The sequence below is a fragment of the Macrobrachium nipponense genome, chromosome 3 (genome assembly GCF_015104395.2).
Source record: "Macrobrachium nipponense isolate FS-2020 chromosome 3, ASM1510439v2, whole genome shotgun sequence".
NCBI lineage: Eukaryota > Metazoa > Arthropoda > Malacostraca > Decapoda > Palaemonidae > Macrobrachium > Macrobrachium nipponense.
Genome location: NC_087202.1, coordinates 148,222,617 through 148,244,814, shown reverse-complemented (window position 1 = coordinate 148,244,814; position 22,198 = coordinate 148,222,617). Strand labels below are relative to the sequence as shown.

The 22,198-nt window shown below is 39.6% G+C and overlaps 2 protein-coding genes across 2 annotated transcripts in view; both read left to right on the top strand.

The window, feature by feature from the left end:
- The window catches only part of LOC135222086 (uncharacterized), a 303,969-nt gene that overhangs the window by 201,679 nt on the left and 80,092 nt on the right, over positions 1 to 22,198 (top strand). The window lies entirely within an intron of this gene.
- Positions 12,915 to 13,860, top strand: LOC135222562 (tigger transposable element-derived protein 1-like). The gene is made up of 3 exons (XM_064260649.1): positions 12,915 to 13,127; positions 13,278 to 13,399; positions 13,521 to 13,860. Exons 1-3 carry the CDS (start codon positions 12,915 to 12,917, stop codon positions 13,858 to 13,860), a joined length of 675 nt encoding a protein of 224 aa, XP_064116719.1.

The following is a 22,198-nucleotide window of genomic DNA, read 5'->3' as shown; positions in this document are numbered from 1 at the left end:
CTCTCTCTCTCTCTCTCTCTCTCGCTCTCTCTCTCTCTCTCTCTCTCTCTCTCTCTCTCTCTCTCTCTCTCAGGAATAAATACGTAATGTAATTTGAGTCTTTCACCAACGGGTATCAGTAAATGTGTAGACGTGTGCGTCTTTAAAAAAAATGTGCAGTACACACACATTCCGATGTTTCGGTTTTTGGAATTTTTCAGATTTCGGAAATGTGAGGTCAGATGCATAATCAAACAAACACCACTACTGTAGCAAAAACATTTTTTCCCTTTATGTTTTTCATTGTTATTTATTAATTACATTTTATTTAAATAAATATTAATATAATACTGTTAAATGAATGTGAGATAATTAAGATCACCTATAATAAAATAGTGGGACAATTAATAACATATGTTCACTAATAGGTATTATTTTCAAAAAAAACCACCATTCCGTTAAAACACAAAAAATATATGTACATAACAATCAAAATATAATAATGTTTTGCAGTTCAACTTGTGAATTTTAACAATAAGTATGAACATATAATATATTTCACCATATCGATCTTGAAGTTGAAGAGTCGTAAAATTCTGAGGATGTTCCGGGAAAAGGACTTGTACTTTGTGATTACGTATCGCTACAACACCATGTGGTATTTTCATACCACTATATTGATGACGCATCGCTACGACACATTGGTGTTTTTCATACCACTATATGTTGAAGTTGAAATGATCATATTATATTATTGTTTTCACGAAGGAATAATTATATAAAGAATATTATTGAGTAATTTTTGCCGTCAGCAGTCAGAAAATCACGAACATGGTAACGTTTCAAACCTAGTGCCCTCCATGGCATATGTCTATAAATAGAACAGAAGCAGAGGGCAGTCATTGGATAACAGATCTCCATGGCTACCAACCAACCAATCAGGTGTTAGTTATACTACTCTGTAATTTCTTAGAATGAATGTTTACACACACGAAGCTAACGATGATGTGTGTGTTTTGCATACAGTACGTAGTTTTAGTTTTTATTAGGGTATTTTACTGATTTCATGAAGAATTAGAACTGATTCCTTCTCATTACTTTGAATGCAAAATGGCTGAAGATTCTTCTGCAAAAAAAAGAAGAGAAAAAAAATTCTTTAGAATTATTGATACCTATTTACTAACGCGGTTGACATACCTTCAAAACAAAATTCAGCTCTTTAATCTCTGGAAAAATGTTAATCTTTCTGCCTGCTGGTCACGCCCTTTATATCCCCGGCGACTAACAACAACAAAATTTTGGTTTGTTTTATCTTCCAAGATGTAGGTATTACCTGTAGGTACAGCACATTTTTTAACAGTAATCCCCATACACACATACAGTCGCGCGTGTGCTAATACCTATTGGTTTCAGAGACTCAAGTTAACACTTAAAGAGTATAGTTGAGAGGAGAGAGAGAGAGAGAGATTCATCCTAGATGGCCTTGGTTCATCTCTCTAATCTCCCGAAGAATCTTTAAGATTTGTTTCCCTGCTCTTTGTAAATTTAGTCCTTGCGACTGACGGCAACAAAATTCATTTTTTTTTTTTTTTTTTTTTTTTTTTCCCCCCCCCAGATATGAATTACCCGTACTGCACATTTTGTAATGAGCATGAACACACTGCCTGCATATGTACTAATGCACACTGGTTAAATATACGCTCTCTCTCTCTCTCTCAGGAAAGATACCGTCAATTCAATTTATCAGTATCTTTTCCTGATAGACAGACAAAGTAAATATTTAGGACTCCAAGGCTTGGCATATGTCAATTATTTTATTATCTTGGGATTTTTGGTTAATCTTGGGATTTTCCATGGTCAACTCTTGGGATTAGTAAGAAAAAGGCGATTATTTGATAGCAGCAGCAGCAGCTGCAGCACACACCTCAGATGAATCGGGTAAGCTAACACGTCAACAATAGTATTTACAAATGAGCAGAGCTCTCTGGCTGGTGCTGTTTGGTCCTCCCACGTGTTTGAACGCATATCTGCCAAATTTATAACAACAGAGATAAAACCATTTCTCCCATTACAGATATCAAATATTATCTTTTCCGTTACGCTGAATTCTAAATAAATTACGTAGGTTAACGATTGATAAAGTTTTTTTATGCAATAACAAGAAACGAAGTCAGCTTTTCTATCAACATGGCATCTCATTTTGGTGCAGTTGTGAATATTTCAACCAGTACAATGTGCGTTTAAATCCATACTGACTGTGCAGGATTGCCAAGTCACATGACTCCCCTACTGCCAAATTTGATAAGATTTACTGCCAATTCAAGCATTTTACTGCCAAATCTGAATGTTTCATACACTTGAAAAAATAATTATCAAAAACTATATCTTGAGGGGTCTTGTAAAGTTTATATTAAGTTTAGGACTTTAGGTTATTCTGGAAATGAAGAAAATGTTTGTATTTAGTTGTTTTTATTTGGCAAAACTTTTAAGGTTGTGTATAAATATTATTTTTTGGTAGTAGTAACATCATAGAATATTGAAACACAATTGCATTCTTACCTAGGAATTATGTAACCTTCTAGTGGCACTATCCTAGTCTATAAATATACATAATAGGCCATGTCTTGGTGCTGAATAGTGAATAGCCATTACTGTTCCAGTGATTAATCTTTATTCATTAAGCTAAATCTCATAATTAAATAAAAACAAATAATTAAACTAAAATTTCACTTCGACAGAAAATTTAAACCATAATTTCAATTTGACAGAAAATTAACTGAGTAACATGAAATTGTTCAGATTATTTTGATTGTTTGTATGACAAATAAATTCTCAAAAACAGCATTATCCAGAGGTGGATTGGAACTTTCTACATCATGGTACATATCTACATTAAATTTTTCAATCATACTTTCAGAAATTGCCAGGTCTTTGCAACATTTCCCAGAAACTATTAGTGTTGTGCGAATTCTCAAAATTGATTCAAGCATCTTCAAACGCATTCTATTGCGAACTTTAGTCTTGACTGCTGTTACATGGGAAAATATTCTCTCCAAAACTGCATTGCTTACTGGTGTAGTTAAGCAATGCAGGGCATATGTAGTTTTTTTTTTTTTTAGATTTTAGATTTAAGAAATAAAGATAATATCCTCAGATTTAGGGAATTTGACATGATTTATTACTGATGTCAAATATATTATGATAATATTAGCTGCCTCATTTATAGAAATAATAAAGAATATGATTAGGGATATTTTCATTGATTTACTGCCAGAATTTATTTGAAACTGCCAAATTTGAGCCCCTTTATGATATTCTGCCAATTCACTGTTTTCCACTGCCAAACGCTCACTATACTGCCAAAAATCAGCAAATTTGGCAGTGAAAACTGCCAGTTGGCAATTCTGCAGTCTGTAGGCAGTTCTCCCTTTACACATATCTTGATTTCTTAATATCGTAGGTAAAGAATAAATTGGTGAGCAAGAAAATATGAAATAAAGCATAATAGAGTAAGTTTGACGAGTGAGAAAATAAACAATCGTATACAGACAGATTCTCTCTCTCTCTCTGACAAAATAATAGATAGGAAACAATGACTGAATATAGCTTGAATGCGATATGGCAAAGTTTTGGCCTGACTGAAGTGTGGAATGACTTTGACACCGACTTACAAGTTATTCTTGGTCATCTCACAGTCGTGGATAGAAATCAACTTCACAGCCGAGAAAGGGCAATCGTATACAAAATAAATAGGTATGGAAAATGCGAAATGCGGGCCTATGTTGTCCCATAAAAAAAGCTCTCGCTCGGATAGCTGTAAGATTTAGGAGAGAGACAGAGAGAGAGAGAGAGAGAGAGAGAGAGCAGGGCCGAATAGAAAGGAGATTATAGTACCTGGGAATGAAAACCCCTTATAATCTTATAATTATAGCCTCCGGGGTTTGTCTCAAGGGCATTAAAAGGCCTGTCACACACACGGGTAGTTGTTCTTTTTGTAAAATTACCATAAGGGCAGATCTTTAAAAGCCACGCCAGAGAGCTCGCCACGGTGACAAGACTATACCTTCCATATGAATTGACAATGTCCTATACACAACAATGCCACCCAACCAATTTCAACCTATTGCCCGTCTTTTCGATTCAAACATGTTTCTAACATACACATTGTACTTGTACATTACGTTGCATAATTCCTAATAATTTCGAAACCTATTCTGGTTTTACAAGATTTTGTTCTTTTTTTCTTACATGATATATCAAATATAGTAGAATAAAAGAAATATTCAACTTAACAGTGCAAAGATTTGATGTCAAAATACGTATGCTAGATGTATTAAAAAAAAAAGTGCAAGTTTTCCTGCCAGATGCTAGACTGAAAATTTTCTTGCTAATTACCTCAAGAAAATGAAGGGTAGCATTAAAAATACGAAATTGGTAACACTGGACTGAACATGTCCACGCATCGTACTACTACGCAACCATACGGCTTTTCATTTTTTTGTATTTTGTAAGAGGATGTTGAAATTATATTTACAGTACAAAAAGTGAATTATTATGGGTTTACTAGAGTATATAAAATATGTGGGTAGCTTGTGGGACAGTGTAACTACTATTTATTACTTTGTGTGCGATAGTATGTACGTACGTACAAACAAGATTGTATGTATTGTGACGTCACGGCAGTCATCTTTTGCATTTTTAGGTTAATATGCATTTTGTGAATGAATACACATTTATGATAAAAAAGTATTTACTGTACGTGCAAATAAAAGTACAATGCTGTAGTATTAATGTAATCACAGAAACAAAATAATAAATGCGTACTGTGATGCGTATTTTTGTCTTTTGAATAATGTTTTTCATACATTCAACTTAACCTGTCGATATATACATAGCTATCGACTCCGTCGTTCCCGACAGAATTTCAAATTTCGCGGCACTCGCTACAGGTAGGTCAGGTGATCTACCGCCCTGCTCTGGGGGGCGGAGGGCTAGGAACTATTCCCGTTTTCTAATCATAATCTCTCTGTCGCCGGCTGTATCAACATTGTTGTTACTTCCTTCCTCTGACTAGAATTCGTTTTTCGCAAAGCTTTTGATCATCTCTCGCTGATATTTGGTGACGTACTTGGATCGTTGTTTGGCATTCGCTATCGTGGACTGTTTTTTGGACTTGGTTTTTGGAATTTGTGAATATGTCTGATTCTAGTGTTAGTTTCAGAGTGTGCGTGAATGAGGGCTGTAAGGTGAGGATTCCGAAAGCTTCGGTAGATCCTCACATATTGTAGGGGGTGTAGAATGGTTGAATGTTCGATTGAGAATACGTGTAATGAGTGTGAGAATCTGAATGCACAAGAGTGGAAGAATCTAACTTCTTACTTGAAGAAGTTAGAGAGAGATAGAGAGAGGAAGGCGGCTTATAAAACCCGCAGTATGTCTGCCTCTCATGATTTACTGTCTAGCTCTGTAGCTTCTTCCTATGATGATGATAATAACCATTCTGTTTCAGCCCGTTCACATCTTGCTAATCCCTCTAGTTCTGCTTCGGAATAGCAGAACTTAGAGCTTCCCTTCAGAAAATGCAGGAAAAAAAAGTCGCAGCATTGGAAGGTAAGGAAAGTGAATGTGGCAGTGATATTAGTGTCCCCAGTGTAGTGGAGGGGGCGTCTGGTCGTCTCTGCGACGCTCCAGGCCTAGACCTCTTCCAAGCTCCCTGGCCCGAGGAGAAGGAAAGTCGAAAGCCGTCGGGGGTTTGTGGGAGAATCCCAACGATCAGGCGTCCCTTCGGCAGAATCGATCGTATCGACTGCCAAAGACCGCTATAGGAAAAGCATCCTTCGAGAGTGCTTTCGTCGTCGAGTTCGCCTTCGCCGAGAAGAGGATGGAAGGGAGTCGAATCTTTCCCGTCCTTTGAAGAGGAGTAAGAAAGAGCACGAGCTCAATTCGAGTCCCGAGCGCTTCTCAGAAGGAGGAGCACACCTTCGGTAATAAGAGGGCGAGAATACAGTCAGACTCTGGGTCTGGAAGAGATCCTAGAGCGCCTTCCAGATCTCCCTCTCCTAATGCGGAAGATTCCTCAACCAAGAAAATTTTGAAGAATATGCAAGAGCAATTAGCCTTGTTAGTAGGAACTCGTTATAAGGAGCCTACTCGTAAGAAGGATGATAGGCTTCCTATTAAAAGATCTAAATACCTATCTCCTGCCAGGCGCGACGCAATCCTTCAGGGGAGTTGTCGCGCAGGCGGCCATCTCTGGGGGGCGGGTGTTGCGCTAGACAGGAGAGAGGTAAGAAAGGAAGCTACTCCTGTCAAGAGTAGGGCGCCAACCAGAAGCCAGACTCCGAGTAGGCGCAACGAGCCAGTACAAGATTCAAGATCTTCAATCAAGCGCCAAGAGTTACCTGAAGAGGAAGATCCTGTTAGGAGTAGAGCACTTGAGACGGAAAGCGCCTACTAAACATCAGACGCATGCTAAGGATCAAGAGTATTCGGAACGGCGTACTCCTACAAGACACCAGGAGTCGTCGGGCTAGATACTCCTCCCAGGCGCCAGGAGTATTCTGAACTAAATACTCCTCCCAGGCGCCAGGAGTATTCGGAAGCTTATACTCCTCTCAGGCGCCAGGAGTACTCTGCACTTAATACTCCTCCCAGGTGCCAGGAGTATTCGGAACTTAATACTCCTACCACACGCCAGGAGTATTCTGAACAAAATGCGCCTTCTAAAAGCCAGGAGTATTCGAGGCGCTTTTGCGCCCTGCCAGGCGCCAGTAGTATTCCAGCCGGCGTTTAACTTCCTCCCAGCGCCAGGAGTATTCCGCACGTAAAAAGCCGGAGTTATTCTCCCTCCCAGGCGCCAGGAGTATTCCGAGGCTTATTAACTTTCCTCCCAGGCGCCAGGACAATTTCGGAACTTAACACTCCTACCACGCGCCAGGATATTCTGAACAAATTGCGCCTGATAAAAGCCAGGAGTATTCGAGGCGCTTTGCGCCTGCCAGGCGCCAGGAGTATTCCAGGCGCGTTACTCCTCCCAGGCGCCAGGAGTATTCCGAAGCTAATACTCCTCCCAGGCGCCAGGAGTACTCGGAACTTAATACTCCTACAACGCGCCAGGAGGATTCTAAACAAAATGCGCCTACTGAAAGCCAGGAGTATTCGAGGCGCTTTGCGCCTGCCAGGCGCCAGGAGTATTCCAAGCACGTTACTCCTCCCAGGCGAGATACTCCTACTGTACACCAGGCGCATTCCTCGGAAGAGCCTGACACTCGTAAGTGAGTAAGAGAAGAGTCAGTAGAAAGAAGAGAACCTTCTCCTTCCGAGCCTATCAACCCAGAAGATGCCTCGGAGGACGAAATAAGAAGGAAGGATCTTCTAATTATAAAGTTCTTTCGTCCCTTTGTTGGAGGAATATGGAGACTCTTTGACGCCAGCTGCTCTTCGCCACGCTCGCAGTTTTCAAGCACGAAAACACTCAAGTCTTCCTCTTTCCTTAAATGAAGCCTGCCATTTCTATGAGGAGAGCTCTACAATCTCTTGACTCCTGGTTCAAGAAGAAGAAGGAGTTAGGAAGGACGGTCTTTTGTATGCCTCCCGCTAAACTTACAGGGAGGAGAGGAATTTGGTATGACGGGAGAGGATATGGGACTATCTCTGCCCGTTTCAGCTGAGTCAGACTTCTCGAGTTTGGTGGATTCGTCGAGAAGGCACGCCTTGAATGCAGCGAAGGTTTACATGGGGGCTTTCGGAAACGGATCACCTCATCAAGGGACTTTTTCATACTTTTAGAAGTTTTTAACTTCTTAGATTGGTCCCTTGGGGTTCTGGCCAAGAAATCTCAAGAAAATGAACAACTCGACCAGAAACCCTGAATTGCATCCTCGCCTGTATTGATAAGGCTGTTCAGGATGGATCGGCTGAGGTATGCTCCCTATATGGTGCAGGAGTTTTAAAGAAAAGGGCGGTGCACAGTGCTTTCCTCACGAAGGCCGTCTCTCATTCACAGAGAGCCGCATTATTGTTTGCGCCTCTCTCTGAAAACCTTTTTCCCTCACAGTTGGTGAAGGACATCGCGCATTCTCTGACGGAAAAGGCCACCCAGGATCTCCTTAGACAATCCTCAAGGAAGAATAGGCCTGTGGCTAGTGAGGAAAAGAAAGTGGCTCGCCCAGCTCAGAAACAGCCCTTTCGAGGAGGTCTTCCAACTAGACCGATCGCCAGAAGGAAGTCAACCGATAAGAGGGGCAGGTCTTCCTTCCGTTCCTTTAAGAAAGGGAAGTGAAAATTCTGTCCTCCAGACACCCGTAGGAGCCAGGCTACATTATTTTGCGAAAGCTGGGAAGACATAGGAGCCAACACTTGGACGATGTCGGTTATCAAGAAGGGGTATCGCATCCCATTCAAGGACATTCCTCCCTTGACAACATCTCCGAGGGAATTGTCCGCCAGATACAGGGACCCTATTCTGAGGGATACTCTTCGTCAGATGGTGGAACAGATGTGGGACAAAAGAGCAATAGAACTTGTGCTGGATTGCAACTCCCCGGGGTTTTACAATCGCTTGTTTCTTGTAACAAAAGCCTCGGGGGGATGGAGACCGGTACTGGACGTAAGTGCGCTGAACAAATTCGTCGAACAACAGAAGTTCAGCATGGAAACGTCTGCCTCAGTCCTTGCAGCACTGCGGCAAGGGGATTGGATGGTGTCCTTAGACCTTCAGGACGCATACTTCCACATCCCGATCCACCATTCGTCGAGGAAGTACCTTCGATTTATGTTCGAAGGAAGAAATTATCAGTTCAGGGCCCTGTGTTTCGGCCTGTCCACGGCTCCTCAAGTCTTCACAGACGTGATGAAAAATGTAGCAAGGCACTTACATTTGGGGAAAGGGAAATAAATGTCTCCCTGTACCTGGACGACTGGCTCATCGAGCCAGGTCTCAAAAGCAGTGTTTGGAGGACCTGCGAACAACACTGGAAGGGGGGTTGACAAAGTCTTTGGGATTGATCGTGAACCTCGAGAAGTCTCAGATGATCCCCAGCCAGAACGTGGTTTTATCTGGGGATTCAGATGGATTCTCGGGTTTTTCGAGTTTTTCCATCTCAAGAGAGAATAAAGAAACGGCTGTGCCACAGTATCGAACTTTCTAGGGACGGAGCGCACTTCAGCGAGGGAATGGCTGAGCCTTCTGGGAACCTTTCTCGCTCGAACAGTTCTTTTCTCCTAGGAAGATTACATCTTCGACCGCTTCAGTTCTTCCTCAAGAAGAAGTTGGAGTTGGAAGACAGGTCAGCTCTCGGACACGTTTCCAATCTCGAAGAGATCCAAAACATCATTTGAAGTTGGTGGTTGGTTCCATTAAAGGAAAACAAAGGAGTGTCCCTGCAAGTACGGAACCCAAGCCTGACATTGTTTTCAGACGCCTCGGAGGCGGGCTGGGGCGCAACATTGGGACCCAGAGAAGTGTCAGGCACCTGGGTCGGCAGAACAGGTGTCATGGCACATAAATTGCAAAGAGCTCTTTAGCGATTCACCTAGCACTAAAGAGCTTCGAACACTTAGTCAGAGGAAAAGTCGTGCAGTATAAATTCAGACAATACGACAGCTCTGGCCTATGTCAAGAAGCAAGGAGGGACGCACTCTTTTGCCTCTGTACGAGCTGGCACGGGATCTACTGATTTGGGCGAACCAAAGGAAGCTAATTCTCCTAACAAGGTTTGTTCAAGGGAGAGGAATGTGAGAGCGGACAGATTGAGCAGGAGATTCCAGGTCCTTCCCACAAGTGGACACTCCACTCAGAAGTCTGTCAGAGCCTTTGGCTCCTTTGGGGGAAGCCTCAAATAGATCTTTTCGCCCACGTTCCTCTCCGCAAACGGATAGATACATTTTGTGCCCTGGTGGAGGATCCCCGGGCTTATGCAACAGACGCCTTCCTCCTGGACTGGTCAGGAATAGACGTTTACGCTTTTCCCCCGTTCAAGATACTGGGGGAAGTAGTCAGAAAATTCGTGGCATCCGAAGGAAACCAAGATGACTCTGATCGCTCCTATTGGCCCAGCTCAAATTTGGTTCACAGAGGTGATGGAATGGACAGTGGACTTCCCCAGATCTCTTCCAAACAGAATAGATCTGCTCAAACAACGCAACTTCGAGAGGTACCATCAAATCTACCCGCTCTTGCTCTGACTGCCTTTCGACTATCGAAAGACTTGTCAGAGCGAGAGGGTTTTCTCGCCAGGCAGCAAACGCAATTGCTAGAGCCCGCAGATCATCTACGAGGCGAGTGTACCAATCGAAGTGGGAAGTTTTCAGAAACTGGTGTAGGTCGAAGAAGCTGTCATCTTCCAGTACCTCTGTGACCGAAATTGCAGATTTCCTTCTGTTTTCTTAGACAAAAGTCGCATCTCTCAGTACCAACTATTAAGGGGTACAGGAGTATGCTCTCAGCAGTCTTTAGAAACAGAGGATTAGATCTAACGAATGATAAGGATTTGCACGACCTCATTCGTTCATTCGAAACATCTAAATCACTTGTACCTAAGGTTCCAAGCTGGAACTTAGATGTGGTTCTTAAATTTCTTTCTCATCAGATGAATTCGAACCACTTCACTAGCTGCTTCGTTCCGTAATATCACTAGAAAGTGTTTGTTTCTGATCTCTCTTGCAACGGCAAAAAGAATCAGTGAGTTGCACGCCCTTGAATCAAGAGTTTGGCTTCAAAGGAGACTCCGCAATTTGTTCATTTCAGTCCCTTTTTCTGGCCAAAAATGAAAAACCCTTCGAATCCCGGAACCCTGCCAGGAGCTTTTCGAAGTGAAAGGACTTTGCTAGTTTGGTGGGCAGAGAGGCAGAAAGATCCCTTTGCCCAGTTAGAGCTCTCAAAATTTTATCTGGACAGGAAGAAGCAGTTGGGGGGTTCGCAGAAAGGTCTTTGGTGCTCAGTGAAAGACCCCAAGAGAGCAATGTCCAAGAACGCTTTGGCCTTCTTTGTTAGAAGTTGTTATCACGGAAGCTCATAAGAAGTGTCCAGATGATTCTTTTAATCTTCTAAGAGTGGGAGCCCACGAAGTTAGAGCAATCGCAACTTCGGTGGCATTCCAAAGAAATATGTCACTAAAGAACATTTTTGGACACAACTTATTGGAGATGCAACTCTGTTGTTTGCTTCCCCCATTATTTAAAAGACGTGCGAGTTACGTATGATAATGTTTTTCGTTAGGTCCAGTTTGTGTCAGCACAAACGGTTCTGGGTAAAGGAGAAAGCACCAATCCTTAAATTATGTAACGTAAAATAACCCTCTTATTGTCGGATGTGTTCTGGGGTTTTCGGTGTATGGAGTGTCAGTAGTCGCACCAGGCGGCCTTCACTTCTCTTCATTTGAAAATCGAGTGACATCTGACTATTAGAGGGGTACAAAAATTTTGTTATTTTTGTATGTATGAGTTCGAGTTTGTGTTGTTTGCAAAGAGTTTGGGGATAACTCTAGGCAATCTTAGAACTAACACGGGTTAGGATCGGGTGATCGGGATTGGTTGTGTGCTCCTTAAATTAGTGCGTGTTGTCATATAAGCGGATGTGCTCCCATTGACAACGCCAGTTAGGATTCTGTCGAGTAAGATGGAAGAGACCCCATCGACAGATCCACAAGAACTCTTGGCCACAGATCACTATCTCGCTAAGGCTCTTGAGATGAAGCAGACTCCTGGGCAGTAGCCATAGGCGAAGTCGTTCCATCAACAATAAAAAAAAAGGAAAAAATAGGAACTAAGGTTTATTATACCTACAACATATGTTGTTTACCAAAAAAAAAAAAATGTCTAGTCAGTTTAGTTAGCTGTCTCTTGCCTCCACCAAAGGGTGTCAATCAGCTATGTATATATCTGACAGGTAAGTGAATGTATGAAAATGACAGGTTGTATGATACAATAAAGTTCATACATACTTACCTGGCAGTATATACAATTGAAGACCCACCCAGCCTCCCCGCAGGAGACAGGTGGAAGAGAGATTATGATTAGAAAACGGGAATAGTTCCTAGCCCTGCCACCCAGAGCAGGGCGGTAGATCACCTGACCTACCTGTAGCGAGTGCCGCGAAATTTGAAATTCTGTCGGGTGGGAACGACGAGTCGATAGCTATGTATATATCTGCCAGGTAAGTATGTATGAAACTTTATTGTATCATAACAATGTCATTTTCCCCACGATCACACATGCAGAGGCGAGCCTGCGCGTGCGCAAAGTACTTAATCCAGTGAGGGAATCTTTAAATGCGGCAATCTCATGTCCTGACCTCTCATTCGCGTTCGTTAGATCGTTCAGGTAGCATCTTGTTAGTTTTCTCTCCAGTCACGTGTATTTTTATATTAATCCATACCATGGCTCCTAAACGTTCCTGCCTCTGGTAAGCTTCTGGCAATGAGCCTAAGCGAGTAAGGAAGGTCATGACCCTCCAGCAGAAGGTGGAATTGCTTGATATGCTTAAAGCAGGCAACAGTTTTGCAGCCGTAGGTCGCCGATTTGCAGTTAATGAAAGTACAGTCAGGTATGTAATCGTTTTATCAACGAAAGTGCTTATAATGTACAAATATGCATATCGTATACGTATATATGCTGTAACGATAATTAATTAATGAATTTTCTTTATATATTTTCAGGTCCATCAAGAAGGAGGAGGTCGAGATAAGAAAGGCCGTCGGCATTAGTTTTCTTGGCAGCGCCAAGAAAGTGAGTACTGTACGAGACCAGGCTGTGGTACGCATGGAGTCTGCCTTGGCACTGTGGATACACGACTGCCGTAAGAAGAACGTTCCCCTTGGTCGTGTATTCATATGTGAGAAGGCACGGCAGCTCTATGCAAAATTTTCAAATGGCAGCGAGACCGAGGCAGCGACGTAGCTCAAGAAGCGACTTCCTAGGCTTCGACGAAGCCTCTAATGAAGAAGAGCCCAAAACCAAAAGCAGGACCTTCTTCAGCTCTTCAGGAGTTTCAAGCAAGCAAGGGCTGGTTTCACCGATTCATGCAGAGATTTCAGCTCAAGTATGTCTCCTTGCATGGCGAAGCTGCATCGGCAGACGTGGACGCTGTCCAAAATTATCCAGAAACCTTCAAAAAGCTAATCAGCGACAAAGGCTTCTGTCCGCAACAGGTTGGTTTTAACTTTATGTATACGATTTTATACTTTTATTACATAGTTTTTTTTTAACTGAATTCCTTTATTTATTATTATATATATATGTTAATTTCAAACATCATTAGCATTACATACTTTATTCATTTTAATCTTTTTGTTTTTCAGGTCTTCAATATGGACGAGACTGGCCTCTTCTGGAAGAGGATGCCGTCACGTACATATATTATGAAAGACGAAGCCAGAGCCTCGGGTTTCAAAGCACACAAGGATAGGGTGACCCTTATCATGTGTGGCAATGCGGCAGGCTTCATGTTGAAGCCAGCTTTAATTTACAAGTCCGCTAAACCCAGGACCCTCAAGAATAAAAAAATGCATACGCTGCCGGTGTTTTGGATGCATAACTCCAAGGCCTGGATCAACAAGTCCTTACGGAACGGTGGTTCCTTCAAATCTTCATTCCAAACAAGTCAAGCAATACCTCAGCGACTTGTGTATGGAGTTCAAGGTCTTGTTGCTTATGGACAACGCCGGTGGCCACCCTGCTGATCTTTGTTATGAGGGAGTCCAGATCGAGTTCCTCCCTGCGAACACCACCTCTCTTCGGCAGCCCATGGATCAGGGTGTAATCCGTGCCTTTAAGGCACTATACACCCGGAACTCCCTCGATCACCTAGTCAAGGCAATGGATGACGACAGTGAATTCACACTCAAAGCTTATTGGCGAAATTCACAATCGCTACCTGTCTGAACGTCATCTGACAGGTCATTGAGGAAATGAAGAAAGAAACCCTGAATTCTGCTGGAAGAAGTTGTGGCCGAGTGTGTGAACGATTACAAGGGATTTCTCCACAAGAAAATCAACATTCTGCAATTGATAATGCCGTCAAATTGGCGAAGATCCTTGGTGGAGAAGGATTCGACGACATCACCAACGATGAAGTGGGATCCTTGATCGACACACACACTGAACTCTTAACGGACCAGGATCTGGAAGAAAAGACTGACTCTGTCATCGACGACGACGAAGACTCGACAGGTTCAGGGAACGAGGGGGATGAGGATGGGGGTCTTACCTTGGACTTCCTGAACAATTATATCAGGTTGTTCAAGGAGGCGAAGGAGACCATTTTGGAACGGGATCCTTGCGTAGAACGTGCGTTAAAGTTCGCCAATAGTATTGATAGGGCACTGAGCCCCTATGCAGCACCTTCTGAGGCACCATGAAGAAGCAGGTTGCTGCAGCTGCCCATCACTATCTATTTTTCAGTGGCAAAGAAGGCCCCTCCGCCTGAAACGCCTCCTAAGAGGAGGAAGGGACGCCCCCAGAGGAGACGTAACTCCTCTGCTTTGCTGTGCAGTCTTATCTTCATTTTCATTCGACTGCACAGCTAATTCACCATCATTAGTATCTTCAGTCAACATTGATCACTGGTGAGTACAGTACCAGTTTGCTCTAAGTAATATTTACCATTAAACTTTGAAATATTGCTATACGTATACATAAAGTAATTTAGCATGACTGTTTAAGGTGGTACAGCACATATACTAATGTATTTGTGGTTTTTTTTAACAAATTTCTTTTTGATTTTTACAGGTAAGTAGTACGTACGTAGGCCAGTGCACAGCTGTCGTCTGATCACTACTCATATGATTAACTTGTATATAAAAGTATGTGTATATAACTGTTAACTTTGTATATAAAAGTATGTGTATATAACTGTTAACTTTGTATATAAAAGTATGTGTATATAACTGTATGTAGTATTTGTATACGATGTAAATATGTATAGCCTAGTATTTATGCATTATATTATTAAAGTGTTTGAATGATGCTAAAGTATTTCAATATCCGAGGAAACAGTAGTAAATTTCCCCACAATGAGTTTGGGTACATATGTATATCTAAGATGACTTAAATTATAAAAGCCTTTTATGTATAGCTAGCTTTTGCAACAACACATATCTTATGAAAAATTACTTATGTGAGATGGTTTTAGTAGTACAAATGATAGTTATTGTATCGTTAAAAATATCAAAGTGAACGAAGTCCGCAAAGTCGATTCTATGTCATGTTTTTCCTAAACGCGTTGACTTAAAGGAGAACGTTATTTTGTTGTTTTTTATCACCGCCACAAACCCATAACAATGCAGTGTATGTATGATAATTCTAAACTATTATTCACTACCAAAATAACGATGATATTTGTATGAAAATTAATGTTACGTATTCCATTCCAAACATTAGTTACTACTAGCATGAATATTACTATACAAAAAATTTCGAAAGATAATCTTGCTGTGAACGCTACCATAATTTGATTTTCATATACGTACGTACATGTTGTCAGCTGGCTGGCCTCGCATAGATAAAATTGATTTCACTGATATGGAATTACTTCACGAATAGCCTTTTTATTACGAAGATATGACGACTTAAAGGAGAATGTTATTTTGGTTTTATCACTGCCACAAACCCATAACAATGCAGTGTGTGTATGATAATTCTAAACTATTATTCACTACCAAAATAACGATGATATTTTGTATTGAAAATTAATGTTATGTATAATTCCAAACATAATTACTACGTAGCATGAATAGTACTATAAAAATTTCGAAAGATAATCTTGCTGTGAACGCTACCATAATTTGATTTTCATATTCGTACGTACATTTTTGTCAGCTGGCTGGCCTCGCATAGATAAAAGATTGATTTCACTGATATGGAATTACTCACGAATAGCCTTTTTATTATGAAGATATGACGATAATATATAGGTAGGAAAAAATGCTTTTATGTATTTCGTTACGCTTCGTCGCCAAAATAACAAACAGCAATACTTACGATAATCTATGAAAACAAAATAGCGTTTGTATGACTTCATTGTTCAGAGAGGTTATATACGAATACTGCCAAATAAATAATGAAGTTCGAATTAATTTTAGCCTTAATGTTATTACTACTGTAATTACACTACCACTACTATAAAATTTCTAAAAGTTTATCAAACAAAAAATGTGCCTTTGTCGCTTTTGAACGCAAACCGTAGACATAAACCATTAGGTATATGCTTACATTTTGTGGCTGGCCACTCCGACGATAAGTTGAGTGCAATGATGTGGAATTATTCTTTAAATAGGCTATTTATTATGAAGATATGACTATAATATATAAGGTAAGAATGGTTTTATTACCTTTATTGTCAGTTAATATCATAATGTGAATCTGTTTGTGTACGTTGGCGGTTATCGCACTGCAACTACGCTTAGCCTACCAATGAACGTCGTACATAAACCTTGAGTAGGCTATTTATTTCGAAGATAGGACAATAATATATTTAGGTGAGAATGGTTTTATTACCTTTATTGTCAGTTAACCCTCTTACGCCGATTGGACGTATTAAACGTCGAGTCAAATGTCTCCCGTATGCCGATTGGACGTATCATACGTCGGCTCAAAAAAGTTTTTTTTAAAAATTCGCGGAAAAATACTTATAGGCCTACCAGCCGAAACTTTTGTATCACGCGCCTTGGGGGATGCTGGGAGTTCACGGATCAAGGCGTTGTTTGTTTACAATCGCTACGCAGCGCGCCAAGCGCGAATTTCTTTCTTATCGCACTAAAAAGTATCAGACACATATCTCGGAAATTATTTCGTCACTTGACATAATTATTGCACCATTTTAAATTATCCTTTACATGAAGTATTATATATGAAAATGTGCGCAATTTCATGCAACAATACAACTAAAAAATACTCATGATTGTAGCTTTTATCAGTTTTGAAATATTTTCATATAAATAAACGATAAGTGCATTTAAATTTCAACCTTCGGTCAACTTTGACTCTACAGAAATGGTCGAGAAACTCAATTGTAAGCTAAAAACTCTTACATTATAGTAATATTCAATCATTTGCCTTCATTTTGCAACAAATTGGACGTCTCTAGCACAATATTTCGATTTATGGTGAATTTATGAAAAAACTTTTTCCTTACGTTCGTGCGATAACTCTTCCGATAAATTTTTTCGTGCGATTGTCCTAATGTTTTGCACCCTTTTAATTTGCCGTTACATAAACGTTTTATATATGGAAATGTGCGCAATTTCATGCACAATACAACAAAAAACAACCCATGGTTGTAGCTTTTATCATTTTGAAAATATTTTCATATAAATAACGTTAAGTGCAAAAATTTCAACTTCGGTCCAACTTTGACTCTACCGAAATGGTCGAAAAACGCATTGTAAGCTAAAACTCTTATATTCTAGTAATATTCAATCATTTACCTTCTTTATTTTGCAATGACTTGGAAGTCTCTAGCACAATATTTCGATTTATGGTGAATTTATGAAAAAAAAAAACACATTACGTTCGCGCTGTAACTTCCGAAAAAATCAGAATTTTTTTTGTGCGATTGTCGAAATGTTTGCACCATTTAAAAATTAAGCTGTTACATAAAGTTTTATATATTGAAAATGTGCGTAATTCATGTAGAATACAACTAAAAATGATTGAAGGTTGTAGCTTTTTTTCTCTTTTTCGAAATATTTGCATATAAATCACGATAAATAGAAAAAAAAAAAAAAAACCACGTTCGGTCAAATTGACTCTACCGAAATAGTTGAAAACGCAATTGTAAGCTAAAAACTCTTACGGCCTAGTAATATTCGTCATTTTTCTTCATTTTGAAACAAATTTGAAGTCTCTAAAACAATATTGTGATTTATGGTGAATTTTTTGAAAAAATATATTTACCTTCACTCCGCGCGCGATTCGCGGCCGCAAGTCTCCGAAATACGTACATGGCATTATCCTAATATTTGCTCCTTTTCATATTAGCCTTTTTATAGAGTTTCATATATCAAAATGTGCGCAAATTCATGAAAAATACAATATAAAATAATTGAAGGTTGTAGCTTTTTCCATCTTCGAAATATGTCCATATCAAAAAATATATATATTTAAAATTTCGACATTCGGTCAAATTTAACTCGTCCGAAATGTCGAATCTGCAATTCTAATCTAAAACTCTTACAGTATCGTAATATTCAATCATTCGTCTTAATTTTGAAACAAATTGGAAGTCTCTATAACATTATTTAGAATTACGGTGAATTTTTTTAAATAACATTTTTTTTACGTCCGCTCGTTACGAATTCGTACATCATTTTGTGATAATATTTTTTCCGGTGTTGCTTTTATTGTTTTACATGTATTATATATCAAAATGATCGCAATTTAGTGTACAATACAACGCAAAAAAAAGTAACTGGTTAGCTTTGACCGTTTTTCTGCACAGCGTGATTTGAATACAATTATTGTATGAATTTATTTTTTTTCGCTACCAATATATCGCATTATTTACATATGATAATGATCTATTTTTCATTTCTGATGGTTGCATTCTAAACTTCAGGCAATGACAAAAAAAAGGAGCCGAAAAATGAACTCTTAATCTTCAAAAGTACGCGCGCTGTAATTTTTTGAAAAAATTATTTTTCCACTTCCGCGCTTACTCCAAACCAGGCCCGGCATACGGGAGACGTTTTGATTTTTAGGGCTCCGGCGTAAGAGGTTAATATCATTATACGAGTCTTTAAATGAATGTTGGTAGTTATCGGACCACGGCCCAGGGTTAGCCTACCGAAAAACATCGCATACGCAACACGACAAACCCGTGATGCAGCGATTCATACCAGTGATGTAGCATGAGAAGCGGTCCAAGAAAAAACCCGTGATTAACTGGATCCGTGAAAACTGATCCGTGAATAAGCGATGCCCCACTGTAATAATAAACAACAACAACAACAACAACACAATCATTTTCATGATCCATACACACAAACTCCTTCCTGGATTGATCAACTTCCTTGCTGTGTAACAGAAGTGTGCCCCTACCGAAACTTTCAGGCCCTAAGGAAGGAGGACACTGAGTACAATGGGACACTCTAATTTGGGAATACGAAAACCCAAATTCTCTTTCAACTTCAAACTAAATTTACACCTCTTGCTTTACTCAAGCTGAATTGCTACTACGGAGGAAAGGAGATACCACAACCCCTTAATCTCTATTCGTCCAAACCAAGGAGGGCCTAGTCTTCCTAGACCTGCACAGTAGATTACTTTGAATTAGTCTTAAAAAAAAACAGTGATTCCATACTTAGTGCCTTTCCCTTCCCAACTGACAGATGTCTTCGTCTCCCACTTCTGTCCTTTGGGCAGATGTTACTGCATAAGCCTTCCTCATTCCAGCAGGGGGAGTAAAATATAGTGGAAAATAAACAGCTTATATAATATATATATGAAAAAATTCTGAATCTGGAAAGGCAGAGTATCCAGTAATTAACAAATTTTGTTATGAGCAAAGTTAAAAACAAACATTACATATACGTCCTATATTACAAAGTGACATGAAAAGAATAAGAATTCAACCACACTAAACTCTTCTTTTTACAGATACATATTAGTATCAAGTAATTTAGTGAAATCTTTGAGTCTAAAAGCCAGGGTAATATCCAGAGATCAGCAAATGATTGGTCGTCTACTGAAAAGAAGTCTTCATCTCGGAAAAAACCCTGCATTAAAAAGATATTAATGCAATGGGGAAAGAGGCAGACTTAGAACAGAGATACCAAGTTAAATATGAAAACTAGTTCAACTGAAAGAGCTAGAGATTTTCCTAACAGATTCTTGACTAAATTATACAGCACTGTCTACAGATAAGGATTATGTCATAAGGGCCAGTTAACACCACTTCCACATTTTTTTTCTTTATACAGATGACTGCCACAATCCTACTACTATAGGTTTCATCTGCATTCCTCCATTTTATCATTCCAAAAATCCATCATAATGGAATTAAGGGACATCCCATAACCCTCTTAAGTTGAATCTAGTCTTCCTTAGCACAAGGGGCTTCAAGCTTCACTAAAAAGGAAACATGAACTGAGAATGATGGTTACATAAATCAATTAATCATAAACACCAAATGCAGACAAGTTAATCAGGCCTATATCCTTTACCGGCAAAAAACCAACAACTATTCCAAAATGTCTCATTACTCAAAACTTAGTTATCAAGTAAAGCAACTGAATTCAGGAACTACAAAGGATAAAACTCTTGATACAAATACAGAAGTTCCTACACCAACTAAAAAAAAAAAAAAAAAATCAGCCATCAGGACAAACCAACCAAATTACAGACCTCAGTCGACAAGCAGGAAACACAAGATTACCACTAAAAGGATATTTTAGGAGGAATCCAAGAAGTGAGGGAGATATGAGCTGTTACATATAAATGACCATTATACATTAACCCAAAATTTTTTTCAGGTTACATACATTCAGATCTATTATTTCACTTTATGATCCATATGTGGTCTTGGTGGGTGACTGAACAAGCATTGCTTACCTACATTTCCTTTGCAAATGAGGATGTGACTGAAGTCCCTCTGGTTGTATTGATTATTTAGGATATCATCTCTTCTCTTGGCATCCGTTTAACATTAGCCTGGAAGAAGAAGAAGAATACAAAGTTAATTAAAAAAATAAAATGATCTGCAGTTATATATATAAAACACAAACAATCATCAAATACAAAGAGTGAAGAATGAAAGCATGTCATAACAGCCTTAGATTAACACCAAACAGTAGTAAATATGATATTGTTAAACTACAATAAAGTTTTGTACATACTTACCTGGCAGATATATACTTAGCTATAGTCTCCGACGTTCCCGACAGAATTTCAAATCTCGCGGCACACGCGACAGGTAGGTCAGGTGGTTTACCTTACCCGCCGCTGGGTGGCAGGTGTACGAACCAATCCCCCTCTCCTGTCAGATTTTCTCTTCCACCTGTCTCCTGAGGGGAGGCTGGGCGGGCCATTAGACGTATATATCTGCCAGGTAAGTATGTACAAAACTTTATTGTAGTTTAACAATATCATTTTTGTACATGAACTTTCCTGTCAGATATATACTTAGCTGATTGGCACCCTTGGTGGAGGGTAAGAGACAGCTAAACTTATAAGGAGAGAAAGGAAACAACTGGTGTTGTAGGATATAAATACAGTAGGGCCTCGATAATCACGGGGGATAGGGCCCAGAACCCCCGTGATAAGTAAATACCCGTGTTATCCTGATACCCCCCCCCTAAAAATTGCTTTTAACTGCCTACTTTAATAATTAACCCACCCAAGACCACTATTTCAATGTTTATAACTGCCTACTTTAGTTCAAGCACCAAATATGTCTTCAACTATCACCTTAAACTAAATTCAAGACAGTTTCAAAGTTATTCTTTCCTATCTTCAATTTCCCCTTCATCAGATCAGCAACAAAAGTATATTACCTAACAATTCCTTTCCATTTTCATGATTTGGCTGCTGCAACCAAACTAAAAGTACATAGTATATCTATTTTGTGAATGAACATTTATGATAAAAAAAAAACACATGATTTACTGTAAGATTACACACCCAACTATAATATTAATGTATAAACAGCAAAATACGCAATAAAAAATCTAGTTTTATCTTTTGTTTACGTTTAGAATCAGCTGATGGACGTTTATTACCGAAAGAATTATTTTGGAAAACAATTTAGTTGCCAAAAAAGAATGAATTTTATTAACCCTCTTACGCCGATTGGACGTATTAAACGTCGAGTCAAAATGTCTCCCGTATGCCGATTGGACGTATCATACGTCGGCTCAAAAATGTTTTATTAAAAATTCGCGGAAAATACTTATAGGCCTACCACCAGCCGAAAACTTTTGTATCACGCGCCTTGGGGATGCTGGGAGTTCACGGATCAAGGCTTGTTTTGTTTACAATCGCTACGCAGGCGCGCAAGCGCGAATTTCTTTCTTATCGCACTAAAAGGTATCAGTGACACTCTCTGAAATTATTTCGTCACTTTGACATAATTATTGCACCATTTTAAATTATCCTTTACATTGAAGTCGTATAAATTGAAAATTTGCGCAATTTCATGCACAATACAAACTAAAAAACAATAACTTCATGATTGTAGCTTTTATCAATTTTGAAATATTTTGTTCATATAAATAAACGATAAGTG

What these genes read in the sequence shown, in the direction of transcription:
- LOC135222562 (XM_064260649.1), top strand. Translation starts at nt 12,915, where the DNA reads ATGAAGAAGAGCCCAAAACCAAAAGCAGGACCTTCTTCAGCTCTTCAG. An exon ending in AAGGCTTCTGTCCGCAACAG is followed by an intron (nt 13,128 to 13,277) that starts GTTGGTTTTAAC and finishes TTTGTTTTTCAG; the next exon opens with GTCTTCAATATGGACGAGAC. An exon ending in GATAGGGTGACCCTTATCAT is followed by an intron (nt 13,400 to 13,520) that starts GTGTGGCAATGC and finishes CATAACTCCAAG; the next exon opens with GCCTGGATCAACAAGTCCTT.